At 41.4% G+C, this 14,000-nt stretch overlaps 2 protein-coding genes across 2 annotated transcripts; both read left to right on the top strand.

Moving 5' to 3' along the window:
* The first annotated feature begins 161 nt into the window (after window positions 1-161).
* Window positions 162-4,470, top strand: LOC143414492 (nuclear factor 7, ovary-like). The gene is made up of 2 exons (XM_076878962.1): window positions 162-2,514; window positions 2,616-4,470. The coding sequence occupies exon 2, from the start codon at window positions 2,633-2,635 to the stop codon at window positions 4,016-4,018; it is 1,386 nt and encodes a 461-aa protein (XP_076735077.1). The 5' UTR covers window positions 162-2,514; window positions 2,616-2,632; the 3' UTR covers window positions 4,019-4,470.
* Window positions 4,471-7,604: 3,134 nt separating this feature from the next.
* On the top strand, window positions 7,605-9,762 carry LOC143416761 (uncharacterized). Its single transcript, XM_076882283.1, has 2 exons — window positions 7,605-7,946; window positions 9,392-9,762. Exons 1-2 carry the CDS (start codon window positions 7,910-7,912, stop codon window positions 9,760-9,762), a joined length of 408 nt encoding a protein of 135 aa, XP_076738398.1. The 5' UTR covers window positions 7,605-7,909.
* Window positions 9,763-14,000: the final 4,238 nt, after the last annotated feature.

Raw genomic sequence — 14,000 nt, 5'->3', positions numbered from 1 at the left:
AAAGAACATCAACAAACTTATCTGATAAGAGGAGGAGTGCAGTTTCCTCATACTTTCAATCCTGTTCATCCACTTTTCTGTTAGCCACGCCCCCACAGGTAAACCAGCAAATCACTGCCTCCGTTCTCACAAACGTCTGATCTGTGGCCGGCCGGACTTCATTCCACAGATGTGCTTTAACAAAGTGTGAAGCTGAACTCTGAGCTGTGACAGTGAAGCAGTGTGAGAGTGTCAGTAGATGATCAGCAGAGGAAAGTGAAGCTGCTGTGAGCTGATGTCCTGAAGGGCTTTTAAAGAGTCTCTGAGTTTGACAGGAACATGAAGATGTTTGTGGTGTTTGTGATCCTCCTGCACGGTAAGTACACCTTCCTCTCTCTGCTCTCATCATCAGCTTTTCTTTCATCTCTCTCTCTTTAATGTGTTGAAGTGCAGCAGGAGGAGATTTCCATCAAACACTGGATTCTGATTCAGATCAAACAATATGACTGCTGGAAGTTTCAATAACTACGTACTTTATCAAAATCTTTCATAGTTTACCATGTTTCTGTTTTTCTCTTTGTTCATTAAGTTTAGTTTGTTCACACGTTTGGTTACAGTGTTGTACTGTGCAGTTCAAGAGGATGTATTCTCTTTAATAGAACTTTTTCAGCTGTTTTACTTTAATTCCTCTTTAACTTTTCACACATTAGCTTTAATTAGCTTCGTGAGTCATTTCAAATGAAATATACATATGGAAAATAAAATGTGCCCATTAGAAACAATTAGGCACTGATAAGATTCATCTGGTTCAGAGACATCGTTTCTGTGGACACCGGCAGCTGGAGACCTGATGGTTCAACAGTCGATCCTGTTATAGTTTCTTAAAATGTGAAATGTAAATTGTCAGTGGACATCCGTGTGTACTCCATGTGATGAAGAGAAGAGATTTATGTCAGGTCTGAGTGGACCTGAGAGGCAGGATTAGAGGTTTAGTGAAGTCCTATCCGGTTTAACTGAGTGATATGAAGTGATCCACTTCTTACCAGGATCAGGTAAAAAAACAAACAAAAAAACAGTGAATGTCCATCAACCTGCAAACAGTGAGAGCCTCTATGGTTTTTATATAGATTCCACACTGAAAAAATAAAGATAAGAATATTTTTATACAAAATGTAGATTCTTAATAACATCTCCAGAAGTTGATTCTGTTCATCTGGACGTAGCGTTTTGTGGGAGAAACGTTTCATTACTCATCCAAGTGACTTCTTCAGTCTCAGCTGACTGCAGGTTTCCCCAAATCTTATAAAGAGTATGTTTGCATAATGACTGAAACCAGCCTGCTGAAGGAACAATGGGCTGGGAGGTCAGTTCCTTAATCTTAATTATGCAAATTATCATGACCATTAATCAACAACCACTGATCAATGGCCATGAGTACCTTTCACAGAGAGTTGGGGAATGGCTGCAATCACAGCATTGTAAGATGGTGACAGATGTACCCTTAGGCTCCCTCCTCAATTCAGAGATGGTCTTTCCCTTTTCACGTAAATGGCCTCAGTACTGGAGTACTTACAAGGTTTATTTACAGGAAAAAAGCAAGACTGGACTGGAACACCAAGAGAAAAGAAATAAATCTTGAAATCATGAAGCGTACCTTAACACAAGCAGATGTTTAGTCAAAGAGTTCATTGTATTTACCAGTTTCCAAAGGACATTCGTGGTCCTCATTTAAGTTAAAGCAGATATTTGTGTTAGAAAAGTCCCTAAAAGACACAAGTCTCAAGCATAGTTTTTTGGCAGTTTTTTCTGGTGTCACATCTTTTTTGGGTTAAATTTAGCTATGACATCAGCAACCAAACTGTTGATGATAATCACTTTCTGGTAAGTTTTATGTTCCGAAATCCTCCATTATGTCTAAGATTTGGAAAAACAGCAAAATCAAAATCAGGGCTAAAATGAAGAAATCCATCCTAAAATCATCCAGAATGTCTCATCACTCACAGAACTTTAATACTGTACTTATTTGTGACCTGAGGTAAAGGGTGTTTTGACTGGCCCTTACTGAGGTTAGCAGTGTGTTTTACCCAAAATATGTGAGTCAGGTGCACTGATGATTACTGATGAATAAATTAAATCTTTTAGTTATGTGAGAAATCTGATAGTTTTACTTCAAAGTCTAAATAGATTCTACAAAAGTAATTAAAATTAAGAGTAATGTTGTGACATGTGCAGCTGGAATAGAGGAAAACCTGTTTTATAGCTTTTGAGCTGCTGGCAGGATGAAAGTCTAACTCTGGAATGAAGCACACCTAGGCTACAGGTAAAACAACATTGTTCTCCTCCCCTCACATCACTTACATGCAACAAAACCAGGAAACAAGATGTTTTTCTTCTTCAGTGCAGAGAGACGCACAGACGATCAGACTGAGCTCCGACCAAACTAGCAGCTTCCTCTGAGTGAGTCCAGCTACAGGAGAGAAAAGTGGAAAACTCCAACACTGCTGCTTCAAGCTGCTGACGCTCCACACACTGAATGTGAGTTTGAGCAAAAACACGACTCAAAGCAAGTTTCAGTGAAGGTGGTAGAGGAGGGAGGGGAGCCAGGACTGACTGTACTTCCTGTCTGCTGTTTTCAGCTTCACTCACAGACTCAATGGCTTCCAGATCAGAGGAGGATCTCTGCTGTCCGGTCTGTCAGGAGGTCTTCAGAGATCCTGTTCTTCTGTCATGTAGCCACAGCTTCTGTAAAGACTGTCTGAAGATATGGTGGAGAGAGAGACCAACACACGAGTGTCCAGTTTGTAAGAGAAGATCTTCAAAGGATCCACCTTTAAATCTGGCTTTAAAGAACCTGTGTGAGTCGTTCTTACAGGAGAGAGATCAGAGAGCTTCAGAGGCTCTCTGCAGTCTGCACTCTGAGAAACTCAAACTCTTCTGTCTGGACCATCAGCAGCCAGTGTGTCACATCTGCAGAGACTCAGAAAAACACACCAATCACAGATTCAGACCCATCGATGAAGCTGCACAACAACACAAGAAGGAACTTCAGGAAACTCTGGAGCCCTTAAAGAAGAAGTTAAAGGTTTGTGAAGAAGTTCAAGTGAAGTTTGATCAAACAGCAGAACACATTAAGGTCCAGGCCCGACACACAGAGAGGCAGATTAAGGAGCAGTTTAAGAAGCTTCACCAGTTTCTAGCAGAGGAAGAGGAGGCCAGGCTGGCTGCACTGAGGGAGGAAGAGGAGCAGAAGAGTGGGATGATGGAGGAGAAGATGGAGGCTCTGAGCAGAGAGATAGCAGCTCTTTCAGACACAGTCAGAGCCACAGAGGAGGAGCTGAGAGCTGAAGACGTCTCATTCCTGCACAACTACAAGGCTGCAGTGGAAAGAGTCCAGCGCTGCCCCCTGCTGGATGATCCACAGCTGCCCTCAGGAGCTCTGATAGACCAGGCCAAACACCTGGGCAACCTGACCTTCAACATCTGGAACAACATGAAGGACATGGTCTCCTACACTCCTCTCATTCTGGACCCAAACACTGCTCATCCAAAACTCATCCTGTCTGAAGATCTGACCAGTGTGAGACGAGGAGGAGAGAGGCAGCAGCTTCCTGATAATCCAGAGAGGTTTGATTATTCCTGCTCTGTCCTGGGCTCTGAGGGCTTTAACTCAGGGACTCACAGCTGGGATGTTGAAGTTGGAGACAGTACAGTGTGGGTACTGGGTGTGTTAGCAGAGTCTGTGCAGAGGAAGGGAAGCATGCGGTCTGGATTATGGATAATATGTTTCTATAAAGGTGAATACTCAGCACACTCACCATCAGCTCCATCCACTGCTCTCTCAGTCCAGAAGAAGCTCCAGAGGATCAGAGTGAATCTGGACTGGAACAGAGGAAAGCTGTCGTTCTCTGATCCTGATACTAACACACACATACACACCTTCACACACACTTTCACTCACAGGATGTTTCCATACATTAACACTGATGATGTGAAGGTGTGTCCGTTGAAGGTGTCAGTGTCAGTGCAGCAGATGAGTTGAGGATGATGATGTTTCTAATGTTGTTTCCTGTCAGTGAGTTGAAGCTGTTAAACTGCAGCTGTCCTCCTGCTGCCTCGTTGTTCCAAAGCTCTTTGTTTCTCTTTTAGTTTCACTGTTTCTTTCTGTTTCTGCTGTCCACCTTTTCACATGGAAAATCATTTCACTGTTTCTCACTGAATGACTCCCCAAACTAGATTTGAAGTTCTATCAAGTTTCTAATCATTACAAGTGATTCATGTTTCTATTTGATGTGTAAATGGAGATGATTTAGTTTGCTGGGATATGGACTGACATGTGTTGAATGGGAGGAGCAGTTTGTTGTTGTCTTCTTGTCTGTTTATGACAACAATAAATATGTTGTTGAAACAATGATTCATGTTTAACTCCATATATGAAATGTTTCTGATCTTTGAATTCTGTTTGATTAAAGACTTTCTTCATGACACAAATGAGATTTCAGTGTATTAATAGAACTAAATAAGCTCAGAGTTGAAAGGCTGGAGTATTATGTACGTGCTTCACTGTCAGGATCTTCAGGGGGATTCAAAGGGAAACATCAAACTGCTGTAATGAGATAAACTAGTTGGGCTGAACACACTTATCTGTAGTTTGTCTCCATCCAGGATCATCAGAATATAATGAACATGTGTGAAGAGCCACAAAATGCTGCTGCCCTCTCAGCATGATGAGCTCCAGCCTTTGTTAGCAGGACAACAGGAAACATGAGACAACTTTCAGAGACAGTAACCAACTGTGGCCACAAGATGGCAGCAGCTGATCTGAGATCCTTTATTGGACAGAAGGACTCTGCTCTGTGACGTCATCAGAGAGACGGCCTTCACTCTGATAGATCTGACGTCATGTCTGCACTGCGATGATGAAAGCTGATAAACACATTGTTATTGATCCATGAAATCACCTCTGTCCTCTCAAGTGTAGCTGTTTACAGAGCTGAAGAAGTCCTTCATCATCAAAACAGACAAACATGTATTTCCTGTATTAAGTGACGTCATCCTCACTCTGACCTCTTACATACATTCTGTTCAGTTTTCCTGCTGTAAGAAATAAACTGTGTGAAAATAGAAATGCAGGGAAACATCCATTAATCACAGCTGAGCCGTTTGTTTCTGACTCGCATTCAATGAGGCTTCAGGTGTAAATACCTCAGAAGTGTTTGTGAGTTCAGTAGAAGCAGACCCAGTCGACCATCATGGCCTCCACAGCACTACACAATGCAACAGAAAGGCCTTCATCATCTGCTGAACCACCTCTGAACCACGACGCTCTCCCTGCATCTAAAAGCTGTTAGTCAGGATGAGATGCTGCTGTGATCGCTCACAATTTACCTGTGAGACCTTTGTAAATATTGTCTTTGTTTCTGAAGGAAACACCTTTAGTCTGTTTGTATTTGGAGTGCAGATCTGGGCGTCCATCACTTTAACCTGCACACGTTTAGTTATTGAGTGTAGTTGATGTTTGGCAGCATTTTATAAGTGACAGTTCATGAACGGTGAAGGAACAGAGGACGCCTGACCATCCTACCTGTGTCAGTAAGAAGACTTTCATCACAACTTCACAACTTAACACAACTGAAACCTGAATTCAGTGTTGCATAGTTTACTAACAGTGTGTGCTGACACTGAAGTTAGCAGTTTGTTTCCTAAGAGCTGCTGGGACAAACCACAGTGACCGGCTACAGAGTTTAGTTAAGGTGGTTCTAACATGTGACCTGTTGAATTATTTACACGGATTTATTTTTCATTTAAAGCATCATTTGTGAAGTTTTTATGAAGTTTACTTCTTTTTTGTTCTTTGTGTAACGTTTAATGTAATTTCCAACAAGCAGACCTGTGATCACTTTGACTCAGTATGATGGATTGTTTGGATTTGTCTTTGTTTCTCTGGCTTTTCTTGTGTGTCTTTGTATGTTGGATAGAGTCATGTGACCTGCCCATGGACGACACATGGAAATGAGCAGTTTAGCTCAAATCTGGCAGGTTTCCATCTTCTACTGTTTCATATTGATTTTATTGAAATGAGCCATCCTGTTAAATAAGTGAAAATAAAAACAACTGGCTAACTTTTAGTCTGATCCAGTTTTTTTCTTCTTGAGTGAGTGTTTACATCTCAAAACGCTCGCTCACAGCTTTTCATCATCCTGTTCCAATGAATAAAACAGGGGTGAGGTCACTTCCTTTGGGTGGAGTCAGCTGCTGGTCACCTTGAAACAAACACACAGCTGTTCCACTTGTCAGCTAATCAGCTTGTAGCATATGCACAGTTTACAGAACCCCTTTTCTGTCAATTTAATTAATTAACCTGCTAAGCAGATAGCATATGATATGAATACCACTGTACTTTCAAAATATAGAAAGTGATTTGTAGAGGGACAAGCAAAATTTACTCTTTTAAACTCTGCCAAATTAAAAAAAAAAGACTAGTTTGTTTGTTTTTTAAAGTACAAGCTTACTGGTCAGAGCTAAAGTCCTACACAAAACTTTTTGCTTTGTCTTAATTTGAGGCTAAAAGCTGATTATCTGAGCACCAAAGATTTGTTTCTAAACCTCAAAGTAGATGTAACATGTCATCAAGGTTAAAGAGTTTTAGGGGGAAGAAAACTATTAGAACCACAACGCAGAGCGACTTTCCTTTTATTGAGTGGTTTTCTTTTTTAAACACTCATATTAAGAGGAAATGCAGCTTCTGTTGCGACGTGTGAACATCTTTCTGTGTGCAGTTTAACCTCTCCACTACTGCAGACCTGTGCAGTCTTTTTTAGTTTCTCTCATTTTACGGATACAGTTTGTTTTTTTAAATAGAGCTAATCTCAACATCGCCATCACACATTCAGACTGTTTGACTTTCATTTAGAACTCATCACTTCCTGTTTTTCTAGGATTCTTTGTCCTGGGCTCAGAAAGAACAGCCTTCATTATTTTGACCATTTAGCGAGACCAACAGCAGCATCACAAGTCCTTCATTCCTTTTTTAATGTCTTTATTTGAAGTTTACTGATGTGTTTATTCTTTCTGGCTGTGTTTTTTTCCTTTGTTTAAGAAAAATAGAATTGAATTAATAATCTTCATAACTTCTTTTCAGATGTAGTCTGAAACACTTTCAGTTTGTTGAAAATTGATGGATCCTTAATGAATGGGCCTCAGAGCCGCCCTCAGTGTCTAATGTGGACTGCACACAAAGTTTCAGGTTAAATGCACAAATGAGGTAAGTCCTGTATTCATCCTCGTCCTCTGCTTCTGTTATTATTCATCCAGTCTGGCTGCAGACCTTAGGTTTAGTAGTGCAAAGGATAAACATCCTAAAGGTCAAAGTTCGGTTCATTTTATTGATAAAGAGATAAGAGTGTGTTTTACAGGAGAATGTGACATGTCATAAAAGTTGGTGGCAGCAGCTGAACTCACAGTGTTAGTCCTGTAAAACACTCATATACAGTATTATTATTATGAGTATTTATTGTATGGACTCTAACTGTAAACTCAGTGAAGGGAAAATATTTTAGCTCAAACACCAAAATTCATTCACGTTAGATTTTTCCTCCACACGATTCAGATTTTATTGCTGGCTTCTTCATAAAGTTGGATGTGACTTCAGTGTAAATGACCTTTGTCTGATGTCTCTTATTTAATGAGCTTGTTTCTCCTGCTTTTCCTCACTTTCCTCACAGTCTGCCCCGATCTGATCGAGGTTAAAGTTTCTGTTGGAATGATCTGAGCAACAGACGTCCTCCCTCACTGAAGTGTGAAACTTTGTGTGGTTCACAGTGTCAGTGTGAGCAGTGTGAGAGTGTCAGTAGATGATCAGCAGAGGAAAGTGAAGCTGCTGTGAGCTGATGTCCTGAAGGGCTTTTAAAGAGTCTCTGAGTTTGACAGGAACATGAAGATGTTTGTGGTGTTTGTGATCCTCCTGCACGGTAAGTACACCTTCCTCTCTCTGCTCTCATCATCAGCTTTTCTTTCATCTCTCTCTCTTTAATGTGTTGAAGTGCAGCAGGAGGAGATTTCCATCAAACACTGGATTCTGATTCAGATCAAACTAACAATCCAAAGCAGCAACTTTCAAATCTCTGGATTCTTCTTGGTGGCTTTCAGATGAGCTCATGTTACAACTGGTTTTCCAGTCAAGGCACACAGATCAGAATACACAGCACTTGAACTCTCTCACACTCTTGTTGGTAGCTGTTTCATTCAGCCTGATCTGTATATATAAACTTTGTCAAACACCTGTGATATAGTTATTTCTAATCATCCCTGTAAAAAGAACAGTTGGCCCACTCTGCTGTACAACATTGCTTCAGTTCATTGAGGTTTTTGGACATTTGTTTATGCAAAGCTCTCTCTTAGTTCCACCACAGCATTTCAGTTGGGTTATGGTCTGGACTTTGACTGACCCATTGCAAAATCTTGATTCTTTTCTCCTTCAGAGATTCAGACATGTAGATTTGCTGGTGCGCTTCCTCCAAAGGACATTGTTCCAGAAGTCATGTGACCTGTACTGCCACGTTTAGAAAAGAAGCTTTGTCCTCGTAGACTTCTGCAAACTGTGTTTATTTGTAATACAATTTAAGAGGCAGTTGTTTGGTTTGCTTGTGTTTGTATTTGTGACAGGACCACCTGTACATTTCACTAATAATGTTTTGTGCATGAATTGCACATCAGCTTTAAGGGTTTCTGTGCAGCAGCTGTTACAGCTGAACTGTTTGATCATTACTTTTGACCTTTTCAGCTGTTTAATTACACATTTCTGATTCAACAGGATATTTATTTTTTTATTTTTTCTCCTTGCACAGTGGTCATCTGAGTGGCATCTCAGACTTCAGAGCTCAGAGTGAACGTTGAACGTCGCTTCACTCAGACATTTACATCAAAAACTGTTGAACAAACCAGGAGAGAGAGAAACCGAATCTTTTCACACTAAATTTTTATTCTCTGCTTAACGTTTTGTTGATCAGGAGAAGCAGGATTAGGATCTTGGGCAGAGTTTAACCCTCCGTTGTGCGTTATGTGAAGGAGCTCCACTTGTTTCTGTGGTAACTTAAGCTGCAGACCTTCAGATTTTTCCAAAATTGGCTTCGTAGATTAGTTTTCATGAACCCTGTTCATTTTTGTGGTTGGTCATATGCTGCCATCATTACACCAACACTGCATGAAAATTCTGGTCCCTTTCAAAGGTCCCTCAGAGAATGCAACACTTTCTCTTTAAAATAATTTCTTTGATTTCAATCTGATTAAATTTAGATTACATGGATAGACTGAGTGTAGAAGTTGCAGATAAGGTAACCTGCATTCCAGCACGTGGATGCTGACACAAACTCAAAGCATGCTGTTAATTTGTCTTTCTGCTTGTGTGTCCTTACAGTTTCCCAGCATGCCCTGGCTGTGGTGGTGGAGGTGTATGAGGAGGCAAAGTCTGTTCTGCTACCCTGTCAGTACTCTGGTATTATTCCTGAGAAAAATCCCACAGTGATGTGGACTCGCAGTGATCTCAGTCCCACGTTTGTCCACCTGCGACGAGAAGAAGGTGATGATCTCAAAAAGCTGAACCTCCGCTACAGCGGGCGCACATCAATGAGGCCTGATGCTCTGGAGACTTCAGACTTCAGCCTCACTCTGAGAATACCAGACCTGATTGACAGCGGCGTCTACACCTGCTCCATCAGTGATGGGAAAGAAGAAACAGGACAGAGAAATGTGCAGCTAAAGGTCAAAGGTCAGCAACTGATTATTTAAAAAACAACTGCTTACCACATTTATGAGAAAATACAGGGATTTAATACAGTTATTATTAAAAAAAGAATTTCACACTGTACTGAATGAATTAGCTTTTCTGGTTTACGTTATTTTCACTCATTAAAAGGTATAAAATATCAACTGCACAAAAATATACTGCTCTAATGCATCATGTTACTTTCTCATATTATTTGTGGTTTGGCCACTGAAATGATTTAGATTTTGCTTTGCTTTGTTTTGGTGGGGTTGTTGTTTTTTGCTTTTTATTTCTTTTCCAAACACCTGATAATAACCTACACTCTTAGAGAGCTAAAAGCATTTACATTGCACATCATGCATCCATCCTTGGAAAGCACAGCTGGTTGGTTATTATCATGGTTATGGTCTGTTTATACTGTAGGTGAACTGCTTTCCATCAAACACCAGGATTTGGTACTGGAAGACCTCCAACTGAATAAAATACATATGCTTTCATTAATTTTGAATACTTATCAGCAGATTTAACCACAAAAACAGGGGGCAAAATATTTTGTGTATGAATTGCCATTTCTTCTTTTCACCTCGAGATGGTCCAGGACACCCAGGCTCAGGCGACCGAGGACCCTCAGGATTGGGTTTAGACAGATCGGTACCCTCATTTGGTCATGCTGTCTCCTCTGACAAGCAGGGCTTGCAAGCAGAGACTTGGGCAGGGCAAGACCAAAAAAAGTTTTTGTGTTGACCAGGGCAAAAGCTGACACCAGGGACCCAGCGTCAGCAGACAAAATCTGTTACTAGCTTGGACCTAGATGCACCTGATTCTCAGGTTACACAGGTTTCTCAGGGATCTCTGATTGCTCCTGCTGGGGCTACACAGGGCTCATATCCTGTTTCTGTTCCTCACCCTGAGCACCTGCTGATGTTAGCACAGGCAGGGCCCACCTGTAGCCTTGGGCTGTCTATGAAAGAAGCTGGTGAATTGGTGCAAGGGTGCGGAAGGAGACAGAGGGCAGCCTGGCTATTGGTCTGGTGAGAGGGTGGCTGGCCACAGGTTAAGCCAGCCCACCCTCTTTACCAGAGACTAAAGTGGAGATGGGGCACAGTTGTAAGGATGTGGAGCCAGAGATGACAGGTGAGGTGTGTCTAGATGGTGGGTGGAAGCTGGGATTACAGTCTCTGGAGCTGGGTTTCCATAATAATCCCCTCATGGCAGAAAGTTTCACATATAAAACAATGATGTGCACTTAAAACTTCAGTCCTGAAGTTTTTCAGAAATCTTGAAAAATATTTTTGTGGCCCCCATAAATATTCACCCCTATGGAAAAATTCTGGAGGTTCCCCTGTCCTTAGCGCGTGCCTCTAAGATCTGTTACAAACAAACTGCATATTACATAATCGGCTCTCAAACCTGGTCAGCAATTCATTTTGATTTGATCAAAAATAATTTCAAACAACTTCTATAGCAATTAAATTAAATGGTACTAGTCTTACAGAGTAAGCTGGTGAGTAACATATTTCCAAGAAGTACAGTAACCTAAGCAGAAAGTTAGCAGCCATCCAGGTCTTTATGTCTTTTAGACATTCCTGCAGTTTTTCTAATTGGTGTGTGTTATCTGGCTTCATAGAGCTGGGTGTCATCTGCATAGCCGTGAAAATGTATGCTATGTCTTCTGATGAAACTGTCTAAGGGAAGCATGTGTTAATAGAACTGGTCCTGGGACTGAACCCTGTGAAACTTTGCATGAACAAATGAGTGACTATTAGATAGATATGATTCAAATATGATTAATAAATGGTAGGACGTCCTTGAGCACTCTTGCAACTCTGAAACCTGCTGCTGTCTGTCATGTTGTGTTTGTTGTCCTCTCAGTCTGTCAGGTGGAGGTGGAGGAGGGGGTGGAGTCTGTCCAGCTGCCCTTTATAAATACAGAAAACCTGCCTGAAGATGCTAAAGTGGAGTGGAGACACTATGAACCATTTAGGACCGTTTATGTGTATCAAAACGGCTCTGACCAGCCTGACAAACAGGACCAAGTTTATGTGGACCGAATACAGATGAATGAAGACCTGCTGAGAACTGGAGACCTCAGTCTGACCCTGAAACACCCCACAGATGGAGACAGTGGAGAATACAGATGTGAAGTGGACAGCACACAGATCTACAGATACAAAACTGTGCTGCTCAAAGTCAAAGGTTTGTGTGTGTGTGTGTGTGTGTGTGTGTGTGTGTGTGTGTGTGTGTGTGTGTGTGTGTGTCTCTGACTGTCTTGTGTCTCCTCTGCAGGGAGAGTTCAGGTCCAGGATCAAACAGGGGACATCAGGAACAGAAGCAGCTCCATTGATCCGACTCCTCTGATGGCTGATCAATCAGTTTGATCTGTGTGTTCTTTGATTATTGATCAGTGATGTCAGAGTGGAGTCAGTGTGATGTTGTTGTTGTGTGTTTGAGACTTTTAGTGTCCATGAAGGTCTCTGCTGCCGTAGATCCTCTGAACTGTGACAGAGGTCTCACTCTGGAGGAAACTCTCAGCACTTTCCAGCAGCTCCTCCATCATGGAGGACGTTCCCTCACTGTAACAGGTGGAGGAGAGAGGAGAGGAAGCACAGGTGGATCCTCTGAGGAAGAGGAGCGTTCCTACAACCACATGATCACATTCAATTCAATTCAATTTTATTTATATAGCGCCAAATCCCAACAAAAGTCGCCTCAGTGCGCTTTATATTGTACAGTATAACCTATAATAGATACAGAGAAAAACCCAACAATCATATGACCTCCTATGAGCAAGCACTTTAGTGACAGTGGGAAGGAAAAACTCCCTTTTAACAGGAAGAAACCTCCGGCAGAACCAGGCTCAGGGAGGGGCGGGGCCATCTGCTGCGGCCTGTTGGGGTGAGAGAAGGAAGACAAGATAAAGACATGCTGTGGAAGAGAGACAGAGGTTAATAACAGATATGATTCAATGCAGAGAGGTCTGTTAATACATAGTGAGTGAGAAAGGTGACTGGAAAGGAAAAACTCAATGCATCATGGGAATCCCCCGGCAGCCTACGTCTATTGCAGCATAACTAAGGGAGGATTCAGGGTCACCTGGTCCAGCCCTAACTATATGCTTTAGCAAAAAGGAAAGTTTGAAGCCTAATCTCAAAAGTAGAGATAGTGTCTGTCTCCCGAATCCAAACTGGAAGCTGGTTCCACAGAAGAGGGGCCTGAAAACTGAAGGCTCTGCCTCCCATTCTACTTTTAAATACTCTAGGAACAACAAGTAGGCCTGCAGAGCGAGAGCGAAGTGCTCTAATAGGGTGATATGGTACTACAAGGTCATTAAGATAAGACGGGGCCTGATTATTTAAGACCTTGTATGTGAGGAGCAGGACAATAATGAATTACAGTCGTCCAGCGTGGAAGTAATAAATGCATGAACTAGTTTTTCAGCATCACTCTGAGACAGGATATTTCTAACTTTAAAGATGTTGCACAAATGGAAGAAAGCAGTCTTACATATTTGTTTAATATGAGCGTTGAAGGACATATCCTGGTCAAAAATGACTCCAAGGTTCCTCACAGTGTTACTGGAGGCCAAGGTAATGCCATCCAGAGTAAGAATCTGGTTAGATACCATATTTCTAAGATTTTCAGGGCCGAGTACAATAACCTCAGTTTTATCTGAATTAAGAAGCAGAAAGTTAGCGGCCATCCAGGTCTTTATGTCTTTAAGACATTCCTGCAGTTTAGCTAATTGGTGTGTGTTATCTGGCTTCATGGACAGATAGAGCTGGGTGTCATCTGCATCCTGTTGGCTGTAATGTTAGGGTTTATAGAGCACATCACATTCTGTACTGAGACTAAACATCTTTTAAACACTTATTAAATCCACGCTATGCTTTACAGAGAGCGATAAATCTAAGTTTTTTAGAGCAAGGCTCCATGATGTAAATCAGCCTTAATACATGTAGTGTAGTGTTTCATGCCCACTTTGTGTTGTTTTGAGTTCGTCTATGGACATTTCACAAATCGCTACAGGCAGGACTATGTGAATAAGCACTCAACATGTTTGACATATATTTTTATAAGGATGCTTACAAACATGCACTATTCTTCTTAAATAAATCCCAATAAATGTATCTTGCTAACGTTTAATGTTCTTCTTCTGTGGTGTTTGTGGTCTAAATGACATACATCACCCCTGAACCAGGATTTGAGGCTTATTGAGAAAACTTCAACTTCTCTATTTTATTAAGGTCGTACACATCTTGTT

This window comes from Maylandia zebra, linkage group LG3, assembly GCF_041146795.1.
Source record: "Maylandia zebra isolate NMK-2024a linkage group LG3, Mzebra_GT3a, whole genome shotgun sequence".
In the NCBI taxonomy this organism is placed as follows: Eukaryota; Metazoa; Chordata; class Actinopteri; order Cichliformes; family Cichlidae; genus Maylandia; species Maylandia zebra.
Note: the sequence above shows the minus strand (reverse complement) of the source record. Positions and strands in the feature narration are given on the sequence as shown.

Bases quoted from the DNA above. Each gene is read 5' to 3' on its own strand.
- LOC143416761 (XM_076882283.1), top strand. From the start codon at position 7,910: ATGAAGATGTTTGTGGTGTTTGTGATCCTCCTGCACG. The intron at 7,947-9,391 runs GTAAGTACACCT...GTGTCCTTACAG, and splicing joins GTTTGTGATCCTCCTGCACG to TTTCCCAGCATGCCCTGGCT.
- LOC143414492 (XM_076878962.1), top strand. From the start codon at position 2,633: ATGGCTTCCAGATCAGAGGAGGATCTCTGCTGTCCGGTCTGTCAGGAG.